The sequence below is a fragment of the Molothrus aeneus genome, chromosome 2 (assembly GCF_037042795.1).
Source record: "Molothrus aeneus isolate 106 chromosome 2, BPBGC_Maene_1.0, whole genome shotgun sequence".
NCBI lineage: Eukaryota > Metazoa > Chordata > Aves > Passeriformes > Icteridae > Molothrus > Molothrus aeneus.
The window spans coordinates 82,030,821-82,044,378 of NC_089647.1; the positions used below are offsets into that span (position 1 = coordinate 82,030,821).

At 38.0% G+C, this 13,558-nt stretch overlaps 1 protein-coding gene across 1 annotated transcript; it reads right to left on the reverse strand.

The window, feature by feature from the left end:
* Positions 1 to 42: 42 nt before the first annotated feature.
* XG (Xg glycoprotein (Xg blood group)) lies at positions 43 to 9,847 on the reverse strand. Its single transcript, XM_066571783.1, has 8 exons — positions 9,673 to 9,847; positions 9,282 to 9,338; positions 5,300 to 5,335; positions 2,710 to 2,775; positions 1,726 to 1,773; positions 1,059 to 1,097; positions 333 to 452; positions 43 to 129 (listed from the first exon to the last, which is right to left on the reverse strand). The coding sequence occupies exons 1-8, from the start codon at positions 9,845 to 9,847 to the stop codon at positions 113 to 115; spliced, it is 558 nt and encodes a 185-aa protein (XP_066427880.1). The 3' UTR covers positions 43 to 112.
* Between the last annotated feature and the right edge of the window lie 3,711 nt (positions 9,848 to 13,558).

The following is a 13,558-nucleotide window of genomic DNA, read 5'->3' on the forward strand; positions in this document are numbered from 1 at the left end:
ATGTCTCAAGAAAATATTCGTTAGGGGAAGATTTTCATCTGTCAGAATAGCAGTGTAGAATGTCACCAACCAAAGGAGCCTGTGATCAGACAGCAACTCTTCTTTCAGTGCTTTACACTGCAGCCCCACCTGAAAAATGAAAATTGAACATTCAGTATTTCCACTGTGGGTGTTCTTTGCCAGCTTTTCTGAGGCTGATCTGGGTGGGCCACCCTGGCTGGTTTCCACACAGAGCCACAATTGCCAGGTACCTCTGTGCAGGCAGAGACAATTGTTTGTCAAGTTCCCATCAACTTCAGCACTAAATCAGTGGAAAACTGTTTGGGCCTTACCACGTGGTTTGAAACAAAGCTTCTTATTCTTGTAAGCGGTGTAGGCTGCTATGGATCCAACAATCAGTATCACAAAAGCAGAAATTACAGGAGATGTAACTCCAGCAATTAAACCCGAATCTGTGGAAAAAGAGAAAGGTTTTTTTTCAGAGGCACTTAAATGGTTTGTCTGAAGTATATTGTCTACTAAAGAGTACCTTTACCAAATTATGAAAATAGTTTGGTGAAACTATAGAATTAAGCAGATTAATAAAAAATTGTTTTATATTACAGCTGATGTGAAAATTATGTCTCAAAGCTTAATTTATTATATCTGCTATTGTGTAAAGCTAGCATTGTTTTTGTAGGGGGATAGAATATAAGTAAATAAAGGTAGTATAGAAAGTAATCTTACCCCTTAAGGAGTTGCAGCTGGGTTAATTATTAAAGATTAGGAGCAGGCCTGATTTTAACAGGCCACACCTGTAGCCAATAAGAAGAGTGTTATAAAAGAGTGGATTGGTTGGTTGAGGGGAATTGGAGTCAGTTGGCTACTGTGAAGACAAGGAAGAGTCAGTGCCTAGAGGAGCTGCCTACAAGAAACATCAAGGAGGTATGAAACTCTAGCAATATGGAACCCTTGTAATGTAATGACAATAGAACTTTTGCATTATATATGACAACATGTTTTAGTATTTCATAAAGATCAGAAATCAAATGCAGAATAATGTAAATTATTTACTATACCTGTGTTCCCTCCATGATTAAAATGATGCTCCTGATCTCCTGGAATAGAGAGTGAAGCTTCATCAAAGAAATGTTTGTCATCCTGTTTTAAGAACCAAGTCTTTACTCAGCAAAGTGTGATGTACAAAGGGCAAAAGGGGTAGCCCAACAAGACTACAAGAGAGGAGCTCCCCTTCCACTCCCCACTGATGGCTGTGCTGGCCAGAGGAATAACTACTCATCCTCTTGAAACTTCCTTTTTGGGGAAGAATGTTATAATCTAATAGAAGGACCATCTGTAACAGGCTACATCAAGCTGATTTTACAGGGAGGCCAGTATATCTCTTTTCTACTGCCAGACAATCAGATCATTTACTAGTAGTTTATGTCAAGATCTTAGTCTGGGTCCATCTATTTCAGCATGCCCCTTGCTTTTGGACTTTCCTTGCTGGATTCAAAGGTATAAACCTGCAGGCTTCTGACATCCAAAAAGTGTTTTGGAATATGTTTTGAGTTCTAGCTTCAGGCTCAAACCCATGGTTTATCATGAAGGATAACTAATCTAAATGACAACAGTGCAGTCTGGTCATATACCTTCAGAGACAAACAGATTACCACAAAAGAAAACCAACTGGCTCCAATTAACAGGTGTTAGGAACATGTTGCAAGGGAAATAGGCAAATGTTACCTGGTGGTAAAGGCTTTCCACCAATCAGATCTGAGTCATCAAAACCTCCTGCAAGATAAAGATTCCAGTTGCAAAATGATATACAATGGTAACCCCTTCAGCTCCCTTGCCCACTCCTTTTGTAGCATTCTAGGGAGAGGTGAGGGACCTCTGAAACCCCAGCTGCAACATGGTGGATGGGTCACATGTCTTACACTGAACAGTCACCTACCAAAATTCACCTGAAAGCTGAAGTACTGACATGAAGTTGGTGTCTCTGTATTCTGTGTCTGTTTTGGGCACTTGTGGGATATGTGGGTTTGGGCTCCCAGTAACACAAACTCTTATATAATGCGGACATCTTGAGTCCCAGTGACCCCTGAAGCAGAGAGTCAGTGGGTCTTTTCCAGGAAGGACTCCAGAAGGACCTGTCCACAGCTCACCACTACAGCCATACCCAAAGTAGGTACAGGTACAGGGTGAAAGCCAGAATAGATATGCCACATTTACTTTATTTAAGTAAGTGTCTGGAACCAAACTCAAAAGCAATACAGGCTGCCCAGCCCCACCTGCTGAATGCCCCAGGGCCATCTCAGATGCATGTCTCACATTGATTTGAGCACAGGTTTATCCCTGCCCTGTGACTGGATGTCAAATTTGAGCCTTTGCATCGTTCAGTGTATACACACCCAAAATGAAAACACAAACAAGATTAAAAGTTAGTCTCATGCCGCTTAATATGCGGTGTCCCACATTTTAAACAAACAGAAAAACTTTACAGTATCAACATTAACATTCAGGAAAAAAGCTTTCTCACTCCTGGGTTGGAAACAGTGTTTACAAAAGGAAGACGTGGGAAAAGGATGATAAACGCTATTACTAGGGAAATAAGAAATAAAATGAGAGATAAATAGAAAAATGCTATTACTAGAGAAATAAAGTATTTAAAATGTCTGCTCTGAACAGCTGATAGCATTACATTTTCTTATGAGCAAGCAGTCTTACCGGAATTACCATAACTTCCGGGGCGTGGTGGAAGAGGTGGGTATAAAGGTTTTCTTGAGATGTCACCTATTGATAATTAATATTGTTAGATGATTGAACAGGCAAAACTGGGAACTTTAAATAAAAGCATTTTATACCTATTTCTAATTTGTCCTCCTGTGAATTAATAAAAGGACCTTTTCAGTAGTTAAGAAGATTTAAGGACTATATCAACAAATAGCTAGCTATAAAAACTGACTTGGAAGTGAGTAGGGAATATTTTCTAAACAAGAGAAGAATTCACAAAAAACACTGAGGAAAAATATTTTACATATATCTGGCAAGTGCTAACATTGATTAAAGCTGACAGCTGGGAGGCATGATGTGTCAGTCACTCTGGGTGTCAGTGGTGCAGTTATTCAGAGCCAACAGAGAAGCTGGTGTTCTAGGCTGGGCAGGAGGCAACAGGTTATCTCATTGCCATCAACAGGTTTTAATAAGGCCTGCAGATTAGTTTCATCTAACAGATGCTGAATTTATCTAATGCATAATCAATTTTCTGCTCTTGAATTGTGCAAAATGATCTCAGACTTCAGTTTTGCTGTTGCTTAGAACTTTGTGCTAGCATTTAGCCTTAATTTTTTGCCAAAGGATTAGAAAGAGATGCAGTGGATAGAGCAGGAGATCTGATCACTAAAAGCAGTTTGCAAACTGCATATACAATGCTGAAGAGCTCACCCAGGTCAAAGCCTGCCAAATTTAATATCTAGGGTTGCTGCTCTGTGTGTACAGAGTCGGTTTTCTCTTGCCACCCTTTACTCAACCAATTCAACCAGGTATTCAACTGTTCTTAAAAATGCCAGACAGTGCATTTTTCTCTGCATAAATCAAAATTAGGTCATAGAAATAAATAGCAATTTCCCTCCCCTTCTTTAAATCTTTCACCTTCTAAACATGCCAGATGCCCTTTTGCTATGTTTTCTTCTTGCCTAGCTGCTAAATACAATGCTTCCGTTTCTGAGCACCGTTTAGGTTCTGACCCAGAAAATTATTTTAGGCATATGCTTAACCTCAAGTGAGTTTAGTCTGCAACCAATGGATTTTAGGTTGAGTCATAAATCTTTGCTGAATCTAACTTTGCCCAATAAATTATATTCAGCAGAGAAAGGACTTGCTCAGTTCTGGCTCTGTGTAATGAACTAAGACTCACTGTGGCACAAAAGCAGAAAACCACCAATCCCACATTTAATTTTTATCATGATGCTGAACTTAGTCTTCTCTAAGCATAAGAGGACATATTGTGTGGCACAACTGGTGAAAAAATGTCTTCAGCAATACTGATAATGAAATTCATAACTTTAACCTTATTATATCATGTATGAAGGTCAATTAAGAACCTGAACAGAAAATGGAACAAAGAAATAAAAACCAATGGAAATATACAATTTTCCATCCTTGGAATGAAAAGATGTGGTTTCGTTAAGATACTTAAGCTACTAATTAATACTTTAGCCAATATATTTAACCTATCCTCTCATAACAGTACTCATTAAAAGATTGCAAAAATGGAAGAATTACTACAGGGAAGAATAAATGAAATTATAAACATGGGAATTATTAACAAAATTAGATCCAGCTTTGTTAAATGTGGACTAATATATCATTCACACAAAGGCATGAAGTGCCACAGGGGAAGGTTGAAATGGAAAAAATAACCCTAATATAAAAAGTGTCATTCTCTAAGACTGAAATGTGAGCAAACCAGACCACTGCAGCTGATTTGGAGGTTCTGTGCAGTTTTTCTTTTGTGTGGCTCTGATTAAAGTGGAATTTTAGGCTTTGATTGAATACTAGTTGCATTTTGGGTAACTGCAGTATTCAAGGACTTTTCTAGAGTACTTCACATCCTTGGTATATCTCTAAACACACTAAATAAAATCTGGTGTACAAATTCCCAGCCTAAAGGATTTCATATGTCTGCACAGCTCAGTACAGTAATGTACTCAGAATACTTCCAAGGTCAGGTCTGGGTGTTATGGGAATATCTGGAAGTTAACAGCATGTTACAACAGCTTGACTGTTTCAAGCCTAAGCTGTATTCACCAGTGCTCATCTCTGAAACATTCCTTCCTGAATTTCTAATTTGCCATCAGCAGAGCTCCAAGAAGCTCAAACCTCCCCATCCAGTGTTACCTCTGATTCCTAATCTTAGACAGGCTCATTTTTGGTCACTGAAGAAACTACAGCCATCACCTTCTTCAAGCTTGTGTCAGAGGACTCCACCCTGAGCCATCCCAAGTGAATGGGTGACGTTTGCTCTCCCCAGCCACGCCTGGGGTGCTCTGCCATCGTTCAGCAAGCCCCAGCTAACTTCAGTTCATGCAAGGCAGGGCAGCTGGAAGCTCTGAAAGGTTGCTGGTGACCAGATGCTGTCCCCACTCTGTGTGATGGCCTCAGGCAGAAGGCTGCATGTACATGAGCTGTAATAACTCTCACAACCATAGCACCTCCTGCACTACTGAAATATCTTTTAACAAATTAGGCAGAGTTCAGGAAAAGACTATGAAAGAAAAAAATCCCCTTGTATTCAAGGAAACAAAGGAGTACTCACCCCCACCAAGTGCATCTCCTAAATGTAGATCATTGTCTAAAAAGGAATAGGAGGAAGATGTAGAAAAGTGAGTTACACACAATTCTTCAGGGAAATGTAATATTATTTTCATTAGAACGTGTACAACTGCATGTTCGACAAGCACCTTTTTCAAGTCAGTGCCACAAATTCGAATAACTTATCACACTTTTCCTTGAAAACTCTTATAGAGTCTAACATTTTTCCCACACACTAATTGACAAATAGCACAGTATTTTCTATTCAAAATACAAAGGTTTTTTTCCTGTTTTAAATGATCAAGATCAATACCTCTTTAATATACCTGCAAGTACAAAAATAAAATTAGCTATGTTATAATATGTAACTGTACAAATTTTTAAAATATACTTAATTATTAACATTTATGTCTGTGGTTAAAATTTGTATATGTATGTTTGGCTTGAATGTAATTTATTGAACTAGGAAAATTGAATATCCATTTCAAGAGCAAATACTAGGGAGCAATAAACCTACTTGGGGAGATACTGAATGAAATATCAATGTAAGGGTCAGGATGACCCCTTGCTTCAGGCAATCATATGCACCTGTCTGAGGTTGGGAGACAGTCTGTTTTTATTTCCTTGAGCTATGAAGGTTTTTAGATAGAATTAAATGTCTGTATGCAAAAGTTACCCAGTAAATCACCTGGCTGTGACCATTGCCCAGCACCATACGGATGTCTCGCTGTACCTGGGATGGAATCTTTCCATGCAATAAACAATTTGTCCATGAGCTGTAGATGGGTAAGGAGGAACTCTGTTTCTAATATGCAGGTGTGGATATGAGTGAATGGGTGGTATTTTAAGGTGTGTATGGTATGATGGTGAGTTCTGAAAGAAATACATTAGATGGATGTTTTAACTCCAAGAATCCCTTTCTTGATGCTTATATGCATGGAGTGGTACAGAGAATCAGAACAAAAGGGGTAGCAAAACCTATCTAAATTTTTGTAACAGTGTTTGTTGCCACAGACAATTAGATAGATCCTCAATTAAACAATTTTTTTTTCATTACAGACATGCCAGAATTCCTGAAACACAGGAAAATCACCATGCAGAAATCTATTTTCTTCTGTTCTTTATACCTAGGAGGATTGGGAAGCTGCTTTAGCACAGTATCTAGTCTCATTTGAGAGAATTACTCATTTCTGAGTAACAACTCAGAAATGCTTTGATGTCATTAGGAAATCTGGCAGGAAAATAAACAAATTCATAATACATGACTTGGTTTGTACTTGTCAGGTGTAGGTCCTCCCTGTGTCTGCCTAGCAGAGAGTTGCATTTCATAAATACTTTTACCTGTCAAATGTTAACAATGTAAGAAGCAATAAATTGAAAACTGGATTCAATTTATTATTGACATGAAGAATTCAGGTAAAATGCAAGTTCTGCTCTGAAGGGTTAATGTAGAGATTTGTTACAGAAATGCTAAGGTTGGTATGAATGAAATAAAAATGGAAATGCATTTGTCTGTCGGGACCAGAAAAAACAGCAAAATGTTAAAAAAACAAACTAAAGGTCACTGTTCCCAGCAGTAAAACTGAGGATTGTTGTTTCTGTCAAAATCAGCAGGCCTATGCTCTGATGACAGCACAGATGACTTGTCATTTGTGAAAAGCAGAAAGGCATTCTAACACCAAAGGTTGCAGCATATCACTACTTTTCTGATCATCCACCCAGAAAATAAGTCTGTGCACACAGCCTGTGAACTCCAAACAAGTGAAAAAAAATATAGTGGGCAGCAACCTGACCAAGGGTTCAGAGGCACTGGAGTGAGGAATATTATGAGGCAAAGGACCTCTATAATACCTGATTACTCCTAAAGGATATAAAAGATCTGTGGATTCTACTTGTCATTTCTGATCAGGAAGAAGCACAGAGACAGGATAAGAGCTCAGTAGCTGGCAAGCTTTGTCTCATGTTGCCCACAATGCTCACCAGACCACCTGAGCACACACATCTTGGTGCTCCTGAGCAGGTGGGTGTGAGGGTATGGCTGAATTAAACAGAATGCAGGAACAAGGTCAGTGGGTAAATATCGACTTACACATTGAGATTCTGTAAATAAGCATTACCTTCCATGAACTGTTGTGATGAATTTTGCTACACTAGGGAGGTGCCCTACGGGAGAGTTTTAACTCAGGCAGAGGTGCATGGGATGCCCAGAGGACATTGCCTGTAATTGGCCTCAGCTGTGTAGGGGGATAGACTGTAAGAAAATAAAGACAGTGTAGAAAGTAATCTTACCCCTAAAGAGTTGCAGCTGGGCCAATTATCAAAGATTAGGAACAGGCCTGACTTTAACAGGCCACAGCTGTAACCAGTGCGAAGAAGAGTGCTATAAAAGAGTGGGGTGGCTGGTGGAGTGGGGAACTGGAGTCAGTTGGCTGCTTTGTGAAGAAGAAAGAGTCAGTGCTTGGAGGAGAAGCCCACAAGAAAATATCAAGATATGAAACTTTTGTGATAAGGAGACAACAGTATGGAACCCCTGTGATAAGATGACAACACAGCTGCACAAAAATCTCATTGAGCCTCACTTCTGAAAGGGACATCAAGGAAATCCTGAAGTTAAGATGAAGCATTAAGCAGATGCTAGAATGTACTTTCGTACCATCTTCCTGCTCTTTCCAAACCCAATAATTGATTTTTAACTGCAATCTTGGGTTTTCTAATAACTTTTATTGCTTTTTTAAAACTTTCTGCAGTCATCTGTAGTGCTAAAGGACACTCTGAAATAGTCTGGAAAACATGGAGTTCTTCCTGGCCAAAAATTAGTGAAGTGGATTTGGTTAGGGCAGATATTAATCAGATGTTCATATCTCTAACAGATTTAGAAGTCCCTAAAAATAAAAATTCCTTTCACCTGACTGAGGCAGCTTGAGTACAGACATTGGCACCCTAAGCTACCTTTAAACATGACCAAGGATAAAGTATTTTAGGGCACAATTCAAGTAACTTGAAACATTTACATTAGGATATGAACAAATCCACACTTAGGGCAATATTTTAAAATAGACACTTCTAATCTAGGCCAGATACAAATTTTGTTTATCAAATGAAATGAAAAGAAAGAATGCAGCCATTAAAGTATACAATGGCTATCACTTTCACAAAACACTGCCCCTGTTTGTTCAGAGAGGGAGCCAGAGAATTGTGTGAAAAATGTAACTACTTTCATGCACCTAAAATCTTATTTCAATGTTTATCCAGAAAAAGACCTGAAGTTGATGGGGTTTTTTTTATCTAGCATTTTCCAAGCATTTTGTTTGATAGACAGAAAATTATTCCAGTGCAGTTTAGGTAAAAAAAAAAAAAAAATCTATGCTGTCATAAACTGTTCCATCACAAATGCAATTTAGTTCTTGTTTGGAATTTGGATTTTTTCAACGTTAACAAGTGTTCATTGGAATTCATTGTTTGGCATTCTCAGGACTACAGCTCTCCACTGTTCAGAGCCTTTTCTCCTTTCTGACACAGGTGGTTGTATCAATCAATAGTAGATAATATGAATTAAATACATGGTGAGAAAAAAGAATAGCTCCAACTTTGTTCTGATTCCTTTCCAACTCTGTTATCAAGTGTCATGAATAAATATATAAAAAATAAAGATAATAGAGAAAAAAAGTAGAGGAACAGTTAGCCAATTTTAGCAACAGGTACCCATTGTTATACTCCCTAGGGGGTTCAGAGCCATCTAGAAAAGTGTGAAGAAGGTCTTCAGGAAATAAAATACTATCACTGGCCAGCCATGCTTGATTGCCTCACTGGAAGCAGTAAAGACACATAATTGGTAATTGTCAAAAGAGCTTATTTTACTTTAAGAAGACAGCTGTTAATCACACATTATCTCAGCTAAAGCATAGCAGCAAATATGATAAAGAACCTCATGTGAAAGTTTCCTACATGTACAAAATCAGTTTTATGACCCATTATTTATTACTCACTGTACACAGGTCTTGTCGGTCTTCTAATCACTGTGGGTTTCCTGGTAATGATGTCATCTGTTGAACACAATGACATGCCAATAGACATTAACAGCTTCAACTAACAAAAGCAGGTATGTGCAAATGTAGAGAGCTGCTTTCAATACATCTTTATGTATCACAGCAGAAGCCAAAAATGAAGGAATATGTTTTCAAATCTAGTTTTTTGTCGGTTTGTTTTAAAGAAGATTTTTATTTCATGATAGAAACATTGAAACCTAGCATTCTTCAGTTCTGTGTACCTTTAACAGAAGTAGGAGCCACTTCATATTCCATTCCTCAAGGAAAAATACTTAAGATTTACTATTAGATGTAAATGCCATAGTAAAATAAGGATAGAAAATTTACATACCAGGGTGATCAAGGGCATCAGCTAAATCAAAATCATCTTGACCTAGAAGGAATGTGACAGAAGACACTAAGTCAGCAGGCAGGTTTCCATCACCCCCAGACCTGGAGGGCTCAGTACAGAAGCAGAACACCCGTAAGAGGCAAAAGAAAGACCCATCCAAGCTGTCAGCTGTCATTCCTGCACAGCATAGTCCTGAATGACTGTGAGAGATGGGCTCATTTAATCCAAGGAAGTTATTTGTTCAGGTAGGCCGAAGAGAAGCTGCTCTCTCCTGTTATCATATTCAGCTGCTGTACAAACAGCCCTTTGAAGAACACAGGTTGCCAGCTAGAGGGCACAGGACTACTGCCAGGAGACAGCTGAAAGTAGCATTCAGCATAGTACTTGTGAACCAAAATCACTAGGTGAGAATTTTTAATATCTTCATTAATATATAACATATATACCTTTATATATGTTATGTATATAACAATATATATTACATATATAATATATATGTGTGTATATATGCATTTTTATATGTATATATAATATACATATAATATCAAAATATATATTATATATCTCCATTAATATATAACATATATATATTAATAATTTTTGATATCTTCATTATTATTTTATTGGCAAGCAGCTTTACTGTCAAGCTTTGTGATCACTTGCAATACAAATCAGCTTTGTTTTTTTAATTCTCACTGCAACATGGGCCATAAGTAAAATATATTAAGATATGTTTATCCAACTTATTTTCCTCTGTAAATGAAAAAAGCTGAAAAGGGAAAAAAAATTCTTTCCGTTCTCCATTAGGTGACAACAAACAATATCTTTGAATGTCACAGCAGAGTAATTAGCATCTGTACTTTTGAAGTTGGCAGGCAAAGAAAACTGGGAAATATTTTAAATATATTAACTGTTTTTAACTCTGCAATCTGCCTCTTTCCTTGTAATATACAGGCTTCATGAAACACATGTTTGGTGAACATGTATCCAGCGGTTTTCATCCAGGGTGGTGCATCATCCTTGTGTTTGCATTCCAAACATAAGAACAGTTTGCACAAACCCACAAAAAGTCATGACATGCTATGACTTCCCTCCCACAGAAATGCATTACTGTGCTCTATTGAGTAAGCCTCAAGCTGCACTTGATCTGCATATGTTTATTATCCCTTCTAAAAGCTTAATACCTAACTGTTCATTAAGGAGTTTTTCTTGGCAAGTCTTGAACACTTCACAGCAAGAAAGGCATCACTGTTCAAGTGAAGAAGCTGAGGAAGAGAAAGGCTGCCAGAGGTTTGTCAGCACAGCAGTACTCAGGGCTCAGCTCAGCTCCTTCATCTTGACAGGTCCTGTACATCTTCATGGCATTCTTCTCATTAATCACTGTTCCTGAATAATAGCTCTTGCGTGTGTCAAAGAGCTTCCAGAAAGATTAATTATCAGTGGTGAAACACTGTGTGATCCTCAAATAACAGTCAGGGCAGGAATATAAAGTGGAAATGTTTTGATTCCCACGAGGATTTTAGTGTAAGTCTTGGACTTAATTATAGATGGGGCCTGATGGAAGAGATAAAACAAGGCTGGAATGCAAAGAAGGAATGGCTTCTAAAGTAAAACCATCCCAATAAAATAGATTGGGATTGGGTCTTCAGGTGGATAATATTCACGGAATCATAGAACCGCAGAATGGTTTGTGTTGGGAAGAACCTTAAAGACTATCTGCTTCCCACTCTCACTGCCATGGGCAGGGACACCTTCCACCAGCCCAGATTGTTCATTGACATATTCAACCCTGAACACTTCCAAAGATGGGGTATCCACAACTTCTCTGGACAGCCTGTTCCAGTGCCTCACCAAACTCCCAGTAAAAAGTCTTCCTAAAGTCTAATTTAAAACTACTCTCTTTCAATTTAAAGCCTTTATCAAAGCCATAATCTAAGACTCTGACTGGTTGGGACTTTTAAATATTAATCCATTAAATATATAAATACATAAAATAAACAAGTTGTTTCATCAGAAGATATTTTCTGTTTGAGCCCTGAGTACCACCAGCCCTTACTGGCCCTGAGCCTCTGCCCATGGGCTATCAGCCCAGCCATGGGACCCTTTGATCTTGATGCAGACACGCTATGCACAGGCAGACATCCTGGCATTGCCTGGACTTATATGGTCGAATTATATTTTTCTGAAGCATTTCTTCAGTGCCAGCAGTACAAGCAACATAAGCTTGACAGTCCTTTGATTTTGACCTCTGGCAAAATCCTCATTTTTGATCAGCATCCTGAGTATTGGAGGAGGTTGTCTGACCCAAACCCCATTGCCTCAGGATACCACAATCAATGGCTAAAACCTTTTCTTGTTGGAGTGAGTTATCAGGAATAATTTTGTAACCATAATCAGAATAAGAGTCAGGAGAAATAATTTTGTAATAACAAAGCTGGCCAAACCAGCTTCTTTTTACAGGTCATGACAAGCAGGAACTAACAATATGGAAAGCAACTACTGAGGTCCTAATGCTGCAAAGAGAATGTGACAAAATCATTTTGTGAAGGAAGACTGCGGAAAACTTTCAGGTAGAATATTTCTTTGAAGTTAGGGAAAAACAAAAAAAGAAGGTGGCATCTAATCCGATTATGGAATTCAAGCACGATCATCCAGATGCTTTCAATTGCATGAGAACTAAAGCAAAACAACAGACTGAAGCATTTACTGATACCTGCCCTTCTTCTGGACAATACCAACACTTCCCTCTCCTATTGTTACGTCTGTTCGCCTATGGAAAAGGTGTGAAAAGGCAAAAGGTCCTGCTTTCAGACTTTGAGTGAGAAACAGAAGAAAGCTACAGAAATTCTAAGAAGAGAAAAACGAAGACTGAAAATCTCCTTCAACAATTATTCAGATTGATTTTTTAAAAAAATATTTCTAATGATTAACCAAGCAATAAAAAGAAAAGGACATCAACACAGAATGGCTGCCTGGGAGTAAGACAGGAGTGCACAGTGAAATCTCTTTGACTATGTAAACATAAACCTTGGCAGATGGGCAGTTTGGATGAGGACATCTGTGCAGCATGGTAAATTATACTGCAATAAACCTAAAGACTGCTTGGATTTCAATGCCAGTTTCCTCCGATAATCACATCAAAAATGACCAGAAGGAGTAAGATTTTTTGGAGCAGAATTTTAAATGCTAATTACCATTTGTGAGACTGTACCTAGACATTTTTAAGAACCTAATTTAAGGAGGATAGTTGGTTAAATAGCTGAACAGCTCAGACCATGGTCAGTCTGAAAACAAAACCACATTAGAGCTTCAGAAAATATTTCACTCAATAGGAGCTGCAGTCACTTCAGAGAACTCTGAAGATAACTGACAAAAGAAATAAATTAGTGAAGCTCTCCACAGAAAAAACAGACTGAAATAAATTAATTTTCCACATAATTTTTTAATCAGTTTCCATAATAATAGTAAGAGTTAGAAATATACTGATGATAACAAGAATGAAAGAAATTTTAGTGGGGCAGAAAGAGCTTTGTTTCACTGGGTTTTTTTAAATTGGTTGAGTTTTGTGTTTGTTGCTGTTGTCTTTGTTGTTTGTTTTAATCTGGATAAAGTTGTGAAGAGATTTAGCTGTGCAGGTGGTATTATCTCAGAGTTATCTCTGCTATTGCTGCTTTTTGGCTAGTATGCTATTTCTTGGCATTACTTCTAACCTTTCTTCTGGGAGTATCCCTGTTTTGACAAAGAAATAAAATTACTGTAATAATGTTTTTTGTGGGTTGTCCTCAATGACTTATAACAGAGAATTTGAGAAAATGCTTGCAAACTCATGTCCTCAGGCACATCTGCATTTAGTGTTCACAAATTTTGAATATTAGTTTTCTGAAAA

Coding starts and splice junctions, on each gene's coding strand:
- XG (XM_066571783.1), bottom strand. CDS start 9,847: ATGACAGCTGACAGCTTGGATGGGTCTTTCTTTTGCCTCTTACGGGTG. Junction 2,776..5,299: donor AGGAGATGCACTTGGTGGGG/GTGAGTACTCCT, acceptor AATTATCAATAG/GTGACATCTCAAGAAAACCT. Junction 1,098..1,725: donor TGGAAAGCCTTTACCACCAG/GTAACATTTGCC, acceptor TCTCTATTCCAG/GAGATCAGGAGCATCATTTT.